Source organism: Corythoichthys intestinalis, chromosome 14 (genome assembly GCF_030265065.1).
Source record: "Corythoichthys intestinalis isolate RoL2023-P3 chromosome 14, ASM3026506v1, whole genome shotgun sequence".
In the NCBI taxonomy this organism is placed as follows: domain Eukaryota; kingdom Metazoa; phylum Chordata; class Actinopteri; order Syngnathiformes; family Syngnathidae; genus Corythoichthys; species Corythoichthys intestinalis.
Window position 1 is genome coordinate 13057235 of NC_080408.1, and position 10415 is coordinate 13067649.

A 10415-nucleotide genomic window follows, 5' to 3' on the forward strand; every position below is an offset into this window, starting at 1 on the left:
TACAGCATATGTGTACAAAGGACTCGTTTGTTGGCAACGGTCACGCAACGCGGTCACACACAAACACGCTCTTTCATCCAAACACACAGGCACGTGTTCGGCGTTGCTGGCCTCACCTCCACTAAAAAGCGACACAGGTCTTTGAAAGGCTCTACCAAGCTTTCATCTCGGATCTTCCTGATGACCAGGACATTGACGGGAGGTTTATTCCAGGTGAGGCGCTGGCTTGCCGGGTCTTGGATGTGCCTGTAATGCACACAAACACACACAATGGTCATTAGCGCCATTGCAACATGGAATTTCTTTAAGCTGTTACATAAGCTTGCCAACCAGAAACAACAACCCATTTTATATTTTCTTTACCTTTTTTCTCGCTCCTGCTTGGCGTGTCGGCTCACCGGCATTGTGTTAACAAAACAGCAAACACACACTCAAAGGGAAACTAACAAAGTGATACCAAGTGACAGTAAAGCATCTGTACTCGCTTCCTCGATGAGCCATTCCCATTCCGAGTCAAAACAACCAATCCCGGCGTTCCTGGTTCCCCCCCCCCCCTTATCTCACTGAGTTACACAAGGCGTACAGTGTCAATGTCCATATGCACACACACGTGATTTAAAAAATGTTTTACGAAAACGTAAGACAGCATTTTCTATCAGTCGAACAGTCTAGTACTGATTACTCCGATGTAAATACTGTAAATAAATAACAAAAAAGTTAGCTTAACTTGAAATTTCAAGTCAATTTCACTAATTTTATATTCCAAACCTGCCTTCTCTTCTGGTTTGTTTTACTTGTTTTTGGGGCATGTTACTGTCAGTTTTTTCTTCAGTAAGAGAAATGCATGTTCAATTGTATTGAAGTCAGGTGATTGACTCTACTGTTGCTAAACATCACACCTCTATGCAGTGTGCTTTGGGTTCATTATTCATCTGCACTGCAAAGCGGCGGCCAATGACTTTCGAAGCACTTGGCATCACGATATTGCCCGAAATGCTTCAGAAATCCATTCTGATGCTCTTGTCAGCAGTCACTCCCTCAAAAAACACAAGGGAAGCAGTTTTACTGGGAGCTATAGACCCTACCCACCGACGTCACAAAATCCCGTGCTCGCTGTATGGTTCCGCCCACTTGTCCGTCATTTTGTGTCCGTATTATCAATGGTCTCAATTGATCGAGCAATTTATAACGCATTTCATGGAAGACCCGGTGCTTTCGGATGCCGTAAACTCACTTGATGCGTTGCATAAAAGGCGTTATGTGGAAAAGCTTCAGTTTATCCATTCGCCAGATCCATATTTGATGCCTAAATCGATGTTTTTCGACCCGCTGTCTCCGCCATATTTGCCTGACATCTGCTAGCTACCCTGAACTGTACAACTATCTTGTCCACACAAAATCAGCCTATTCTCACGAAAGTTTGAAAAACTTTAAGAGCTTGGAGGCTTATAAATACTTTGTTGCTGGTTGGGTGAAACAGGTCCTCGTCCACAAAAATTCGGCAGGAATCTATCTTGTGCTTGGAAAGGTGAGTTACGAAATTTTCAATTCAAAATCTTTTGTTCTTGCTAACATCCACTGTCAAGTCTAATGTATTTCATGTCGTTTGTCAATGGAGTTAGGGCTTTTAATGTTTATATGGTTTAGCGATAGCACTCTCACTACATACATACGTGTATGTTGTCGGCGATTAGCCTAGCAATGATCTTAATTGTGGTTGTCAGCCCAAAACCCTCTAAATATATATTAAATGCATCTTACCAGATATAAAATGACTACTACATAATCTGTGGTAATCGTTTGGAGCCCAGTTTTCTTGTCGAATTGCAGCAGCCCATCTCGCTCTCTTCTCTCCGGGTCTCTCGGAATCCGGTAGAACTTCAAGTCTCTCCGTCTTCTCCGTCTATCTTCTCTGTTACTGCAACCGACCGCCACACACGCCTTCACCATTTTGATTATTAATGTTAACGAGCAGAAAAACATGTCGTAAATAGGAGGAATGTACGTAGCCGTAACAGGGAAACATGATGTGTTGACGGACAATTGGGCGGCACCAGTCAGGAGGAAGGAGTTGTGACGTCACGTGGGTAGGGTCTATACATGCCCACCTGGCCATGACACTTGTGGTGAATCCGGTCTTCGCTCTGGTGGTTTTCTCTTGATTGTCTTTGACACACAAACACCTATTTCCTGGAAAATGTTCTTGATTTGGCCGACTGTTGTAAAGTTTTTTTTTTTCTTCAGCAGGAAAAATATTTGTTCAGTCAGCCAACAGTTATTTTCCATGACCTTCCAGGTCTTCTAGGGACACTGAGCTTACAAGGGCACTCCTTCCGCAAGAATGTTCCAAACAGTTTCTTCGGCTCAAACAACTTTTGTGCTGTGGCTCAGAAAAATTACTTTTTATACATTTACGCTTTTTACAGTTATTTGGATCTCTAACATGAGATCTTTTACTTTTGATCCCTTAATGAGTGTTCATGATTGTGCTGTTTAAAGCCAAAAACATCAAAATGTAGGTCCTTAAATTTATTGACAGAAACGAAACCATTATTTAAGCTGTAGTTCAGTTATAATTGTGCCAAAAACGCCTATGACCATACCTGCTGTTTGTGTTGTATTGTCAAATATAAAACAATTCAGTCTCATTTTTCTGTTGAATGTTTATCCTAACAAGTTGAATAAATATTATCAAGCTTCAAAATGGTTCGTCCAGCATGTTTGGTTGTCAATAGGACATCAATATTACAAATTTTGACCAAAAAAAAACAAACAAAAAAAAGGGATTTTTTTTGTCTTTTTGGGTCCCAAATAGAAAAAAAACAGTTTGGACATGAGGTTATTGTTAGGGTTGTTCCGATCATGTTTTTTTGCTCCCGATCCGATCCCGATCGTTTTAGTTTGAGTATCTGCCGATCCCGATATTTCGCGATCCGATTGCTTTTTTTTGCTCCCGATTCAATTCCAATCATTCCCGATAATTTTTCCCGATCATATACATTTTGGCAATGCATTAAGAAAAAAATGAATAAAACTCGGACGAATATATACATTCAACATACAGTACATAAGTACTGTATTTGTTTATTATGACAATAAATCCTCAAGATGGCATTTACATTATTAACATTCTTTCTGTGAGAGGGATCCACGGATAGAAATACTTGTAATTCTTAAAGGATAAATGTGACTTTTTATATTGTGACTAAATATTGCCATCTAGTGTATTTGTTGAGCTTTCAGTAAATGATATTGTAGCCATTTAACTGTTGTGCCCAAATGCATGATGGGAAGTGCACCCGTGACTGTGCGTCGTGGTACCAATTGATATATCTTCTCTGTGTTGGGAAATAACATAGGGTGTTAAGAAAAAGATCAATTACTACCTTTCTTCCCACCATATTTCTGATAGTAGGGAGAGGGATTGTAAGGCTTTAGCCAATTATAAAAATGCTCCAAAGCCTGCCAAATTTCACTCTACTCATTTTACGCTGCCTTTTAGCTCTATATATAGGTAAAACGGCGCCATTACAGATTGAACGCGACAATGCGTGAGTGGGTCGTCCAGCGCATGCGTTAATTGAGGTAAATATTTCAACGTGATAAATTTGTAAAAAAAATTAATTAACGCCGTTAACGGGATAAATTTGATAACCCAACCTTAAACCTAAACTAAAGACTCTGGATGAGTGCAACATATTATGTCTGTAACGTTACATAAAATTAGAAAACGATTTAATTAAAAAATATATAGTGGGGAGAACAAGTATTTGATACACTGCCAATGGGTTTTCCCATTGACTGTGTATCAAATACTTGTTCTCCCAACTGTATATATTAAAAAAAAAGGCATGTCCAATATTTTTTTGCCGATTCCGATACTTTGAAAATGACGTGATCGGACCCGATCGAACGAGATGCCGATCGATCGGGACATCTCTAGTTATGGTGTCCTAAAAAGAGACCCAACCAGGCCACTGTGAATATTTTTTTCTTTGAAATATGAAGGCAAAATCAAAGGCATGTAAATTTAGACAAAATACGCTTAATCAAGTGTTAGAGGATTAAATAATTGATTTGTGCAGTCCTAATTCAAATGGTAAGTTTTTGTTTGTAACTGAACATTTTAGCGAGCACTTGGTTCAAAAATTAAGATTTTTATAAATGTGTACACTACATTATTATGCTAGCGTCAAAGAAACCTGCAAATTGATTATAATCTTCTTTAAAAACTTAGCTTCTTACCGTATTTACAATAATCACGCTTCGTCAATCTGTGCACGTCAAAATAATTTGTTCAAACTGACATTCTGAACTCGCTAGACCTAATATTTTAAGTGTCCATGAACACAGATTATCCAATCATAACTTTAATCCAAACGCTGATCGGATTGAAGAATTTTGTCCATGTAAACATACTCAGTTTTAACACAACATAATACTTTCAAAGAATATTAACATAAAGAGCTTATTAAACTCACGTAGCCTGGAATTAATTTAGTGTTACATAAAGATGTGTAACATCACTGACTACACCAACATAATTCCTAGGTTGGATTTCCAAGCATTCCTTTAAGTGATTTAGAAAAAGGGGAATTGAAGTCACCTGACCACATTTGAGTTATTTGCAGACAATGTACATTTTCTTTTTTTTTTCTTTCAGTGCACAAACACGCGGTCGCTTACATGACTGAAGTGGGGTTAGGCAGAATGCAGGCTTTGGGTCCGAAGTTAGTGGCTGGATAGGGTCCATGAAGGAAATGAGCTCTCCTACAAAGGGAGAAGCAAGAAGTCAAGTCAACCCTCTTGTGCCAGTGGCATGAGCGACCAGCTGGCATTTGGCCCGAGCAAACCTCTTAGGCGAACTTTCCGCTGCGTCGCTCACTGAGCCGCACGCCTCCGAGTGCTCGCGTTGGCCCGGCAACCTCTGCCGTGCCGTCTCCCGGAGCAGCTGTTCCTGACCATCCCCCCGCCGCCGTCGTTGCTGCCGTCGTCGCTGCTGCTTGGTTTCCCGTCGTAATCCGGGCTCGCCGTGCTCGGAGAAGCGGGAGGGCTGCCGGGACGACGGCCGTGGCGTTCCGCTCTCGGGCTCGGATGACGTGCCGCCCTCAGAGTTATCCATCCTGCGCCGGGGCAAAAGCGAAAACATCAAACTGTTGCTGCGCATCTAACAAGGCAAACATCATTTTTCTTCAGTTTTCATTTACACAAGACTCCTACTAGTAATAAAATTGACTTTGTCTACCAAGTTGAAATTCATAGTAGAGCATCCGCCGACAATCCAACAACCCTTCCTGTGGAAAAATCCCATAAAAGCATGTCTTTGACACAGAATGAGTTTAAAATAATATTTATGTACTGTAATTTTTGCACTATAAGGTGCACCTGACTAAAAGCCGCCACCCACCAAATGTGACACGAAAACGGCATTTGTTCATAGATAAGCCGCACTGGCCTATAAACCGCAGCTGTCCTCACTGTATTATGGGATATTTACACCAAAAATATTAACTGGTCGCACTATATACAGTTACAGTAGCATCATACGAATGTCATAATACTAAATGAACCACCATGAAGCTTTTAACCAATGGCGTACCGAACGCAGGCTATTTTTAGACCGTGACGTCGCATCGCAAAGCAGAAGTAAAGCCTAAGTGGGACATTATAGACCCGCCCTCGCATAGGCACAACGTAATTTGTGCTACATTTCTCCAGTAATCTTTCAAAAACGAACATGCCGATCACACATTGCTTTTTTGGAACTTGTAGAAACTAGAGATGTCCCGATCGATCGATCGATCGGGTCCGATCACGTCATTTTTAAAGTATCGGAATCGGCAAAAAAATATCGGACATGCCTTTTTTATTTTTATTTTTTTTTAATTAAATTGTTTTATAATTGTATTTAACGTTACAGACATAATGTTACACTTATCCAGAGTCTTTAGTTTAGGCTTAAGGTAGGGTTATCAAATTTATCCCGATAACGGCGGTAATTAATCTTTTAAAAATTGTATCATGTTAAAATATTTAACGCAATTAATGAATGCACTGCACGACCCACTCACGCATTGTCGCGCTCAATCTGTAATGGCGCCCTTTTACCTATATAAAGAGCTAAAAGGCAGCGTAAAATGAGTAGAGTGAATTTTGGCAGCGTTTGGAGCCTTGTTTTGAATGGCTAAAGCCTTACAATCTCTCTCCCTACAATTAAAAATATAATGGGAAGCAATGTGGGGAAGCAAGGTAGTAATTGATCATTTTCTTAACACCCTATTTTATTTCCCAACGCAGAGAAGATATATCAATTGGTAGCACTAAGCACAGTCATGGTTGCACTTCCCATCATGCATTTGGGCATGGCTACAGTATCATTTACTGAAAGCTCAACAAATACACTAGATGGCAATATTTAGCCACGATATACAAAGTTACATTTATCCTTTAAGAATTACAAGTCTTTCTATCCGTGGATCCCTCTCACAGAAAGAATGTTAATAACGTAAATGCCATCTTGAGGATTTATTGTCATAATAAAAAAATACAGTACTTATGTACTGTATGTTGAATGTATATATTCGTCCGAGTTTTATTCATTTTTTTTTCTTAATACATTGCCAAAATGTATATGATCGGGAAAAATTATCAGGAATGATTGGAATTGAATCGGGAGCAAAAAAAAAAAAGCAATCAGATCGGGAAATATCGGGATCGGCAGATACTCAAACTAAAACAATCGGGATCGGATCGGGAGCAAAAAAACATGATCGGAACAACCCTCGTAAAAACGACTCTAGACATTACGACACATAAAGGATGTTTTCTTCATACGTTTCCGGACACCAAAAACTCGGCAGGAAAAAACGTGAAGACCGAATCAACTTGCGCGGACTTTAACACCAGCTCGGTGAATCCATTCACATTTCATATGCAGTAAACCTTATGTTGGGTTGGCATGGTCTTTCAGAGGACAAGGAGGTAAGCCATTTTTATATTTTTAACTTATTTTTTAGCGTAACGTTGTGCCGTACTGCTTCTGTCTGACAATGAATGACCTGAAAAGAATTACAATGGTATCTGACTGCCACTGTTACCGTTTCTGTTATATATATGAAAAAAACAACTTTAATAAGGGGGAAATTATAGGATTAAGATGTGTTATCAATGAAAAAAATAAAAAAGTGTTCTTTGGCTGTCACTGAGTAGCATTTGCAATCGCTACACAAAACTAACTAAATTACCCCCAAGAACAGTAAGAGACGTAGGACAACCAGAGGATAAATAAGAAAGACGGGGCTGATGGTAAAGGATAGCTTGTTGAAACAGAAGAATGTCATTGTCAGTCGCGTCGATAAAAAAGCTAAGGTCGGCTCAATTTTTTTCGTCTTTTTCAGCCTTCGACATTAAAGCTACTAAAGCCATCTCTTTAACTGAACATTTTTATATTCTTCCACATCTTTGCCAGTCAATTTGGCACCAGGCACATCATTTTCGGAGAGAATTGGTAGGTTTAGCTCTGTAAACATCTCCTTCGTACACAATTTCCATTCATTTCCTATTAGGGACAAACGGTGGCTTTTCCCTACTTAGCAACAGTAGCTAATGTCATGAATATTAATGAGCGGAAGCGACGTGTTGCTTGCGGTTCGCCATTGGCTGTAAAGCTTCATTGCTTCAAGAAGCTTCATTTGGCCCTTACTGCTCCCTTGGAGGAGACGGTAAACCTCTGCTGCCACCTGCTGTCAACACTGTTGTTGTCCAACATGCCTCCTAACATGCATTGCAGCCAGTGCTTAATTTGTAAATCATAAGGTGCCGGAACGCAAAGTACATATGACAGCGCAGGGATGACGAGATCGGCACAGATCCCATAACATACGCCGAAAATGGTGCCGAAAACAACACTCAAATGTCCACTTGCCATGCCGTGGGACTTTTTTTTTTTTCTTTCTTTTCTTTGTGCTTTTCCGACTCATTTTGAACCATCTTCCTTCTACCGTTTGAGCCTCGCTGCTTGCTCCCCAGATGCCGCAAATTTCAAGCATTTTTTTTTTTTTTTTTTTTTTTTTTTTAAATGTTAGGGGCGTGATCTGTTGGTCCAGCTTTTCAGTGCATCAACAAATCTCCAACTCTTTCAAATGACGTTAAATTTTTATAAACAACATGCAATTCTTGGGATTTGTTTTGAAAAGGAATTCATGCATATTATTATTTTATTTTATTTTATTTTATACTGTAATGTCCGTAACTATGTGAAATATTCTGATATAATGTGTTCCCAGGCACCCTGAAGTGCACGCAACGGAACTGTTGTTTTGGTCACGTGATGCAGGAGTGAGATAGAGAGGCACAGCCTGCAGAGAGCCACAAGTTCTGTTCGTGCTGTTAGCTCCGTGTGTTAATAAAGAAACAAAGTTTTCAGCACGTTGTGTGTTATATACCTTTGTCAACAAAAAGCTCAAAACAAGACACTATGCACGATCAGTTTAAGAGAGAGATGCTGGGACTGGAAAGCTCCGAGTAGTGAGAAGCGAGAGGGAGACGGGCGAGAAGCAAAAGTTCGCATTATTTAGAAAAAAAAATGATTCATTGAGGCATTTCATTTGTAAAATACATGTTAAAATCTTTGTCATTGGGATTGCTTTTCTCTTTAGCACAGGACTTTTTTTTTCTTTCAGAAAGAAAGCTGACCAATATGCGGGGTCTGAAAGGCAAATTGTTGTTGGATTATCCCCTAATTTTAACACATATCTTTCAGTGAAATTACTACTGGGTTATTTTATATTAGGATATTGACTCATAGATGTCAAACTGACCGATCTTTTTGTAAAAAATAGATATTTTGGGGTATTAATTATAGTGCTGCAACGATTGATCGAAGATTCGAATTAAATTTTGCTGCTTCGAGTACTCGTTTTTTAAAGGGGCGTTGTAATGGTTTGTTTTGAAAGTGTTAGCATTTAGTTTTATTGATTGGGGTGGCTACACTGCCCTCTAGTCTGCCTCATTTCACGTCGCTGAATCCAGCTGCTCCCTGTTAAAACTAACATAAGCTAAAGTTTTGTTTGAGCTAATGTTTTTTTTTTTTTTTTTAATGCATTCATAAAGAATATTTAGCCGTTTTTTTTTTTTGTGGGAATATTTGTCTGAACCATTTGTTAAGACAATTGTAAAAGAAAAAAAATTTTGAGGATTATAGCATTTAAGCTAGCAGACTTATGCTATGTATGTTAGCCAATTGTTTTGTTGTACATAGAGCCTCGTTTTTTATTTTATACCATTTGAGGCTCAGCTCAGGTATTTTAATTTTTTTATGTTCCTTATCCGATTACTCGATTATTCGAACTAACTAGTTCATCGATTAAACAACTACTAAAATAATCGATAGCTGCAGCCCTAATTAATTATGTTTTGCTACTCTTAATGAAGGTTAACAGCGCATGTTTACAATTAGATAAAGTTTTTAAAAAATGAGTCTGAGCTTATTTTTAAAATAATTTTTCGACACTTGTAGCAGGAGGGTTTTTTGTTTGTTTGTTTTAACCACATTCACACACACAAAAAAAGTAATAATTACCTTGGTGGCTCTACCTTAACACAACTTCCTTCACAGTACTAAACTTATGACGTTATTAGACGCAATTATACAACATGTGTCCTACAAACAACCTTTAATCTTAACCAGCTGGCTAAATTATTTGTTCAGTCTTTTGTGTCAGCATTTCTCCAATAACAGTATGGAAACTTGTATATAAAGACACGTTTGTCGTAAATATAAACATAATAGTTGCCTCTTCTCGTTTGTTGACAGCTAACATAACTAGCCAGATAGCTGTCAAGAAGTACGCACCGTAGTTACGACAATGCAATACAATGAAGATGAAGGCTCATGATGAATGACATCGTCGGGACTCGAAGCAGCGTCGTAAGTCTGAAGGGAAACGGATGTTCTTCATGAACTGTCTTACATGCACACAAACCGGTGCCAAAACAACACCGAAAGTGACATTAGCTAAAGCACCGCGTGACCGAGAGTGAGCTGACGTCACGGCGCGGTCACGCGCGCGTAACTCACTCGTACACGTATTCAGACACGAGTTGGTACGCAGTGAGTGCAACAGCGACGTTTTTGGTCCGTTAGCGGTTAGATGGAGAATTACACCATGAGTGAGGATCGGCGCATACTGCAGTTGCTACAGAGGCCAACATTTTTTTCAAGTTTCTCTAACATGAGTTTTCTTTTTACAATTTTTTATTCTATTTTTGGTAGCCGATGTCAAATCTGCCATCAGTTTTTTTTTTCCAAAATGCTTTACATGCAATCAGAATTTTTGATATTATGATTATTATTATTGGGTCATAAGCGGATTTTAAGGGGGGCCAGGGCCACCCCCCCGGTGGCCGAAGCGTGT

General features: G+C 39.3%; 1 protein-coding gene across 2 annotated transcripts in view; it reads right to left on the minus strand.

Annotated features, from left to right (window-relative positions):
- Nucleotides 1–10068, minus strand: part of nadkb (NAD kinase b) — a 31062-nt gene extending 20994 nt beyond the window's left edge. The window contains exons 1-4 of one of the 2 annotated variants that reach the window (XM_057856857.1): nucleotides 9854–10068; nucleotides 4854–5123; nucleotides 4687–4770; nucleotides 117–246 (exon numbers count right to left, since the gene is read on the minus strand). In XM_057856857.1, coding sequence (XP_057712840.1) covers nucleotides 117–246; nucleotides 4687–4770; nucleotides 4854–5122 — 483 coding nt within the window. In that variant the 5' untranslated portion in view covers nucleotide 5123; nucleotides 9854–10068. The remainder of the gene's footprint in view (nucleotides 1–116; nucleotides 247–4686; nucleotides 4771–4853; nucleotides 5124–9853) is intronic. The other variant, XM_057856856.1, reaches the window with a different exon arrangement.
- Nucleotides 10069–10415: the final 347 nt, after the last annotated feature.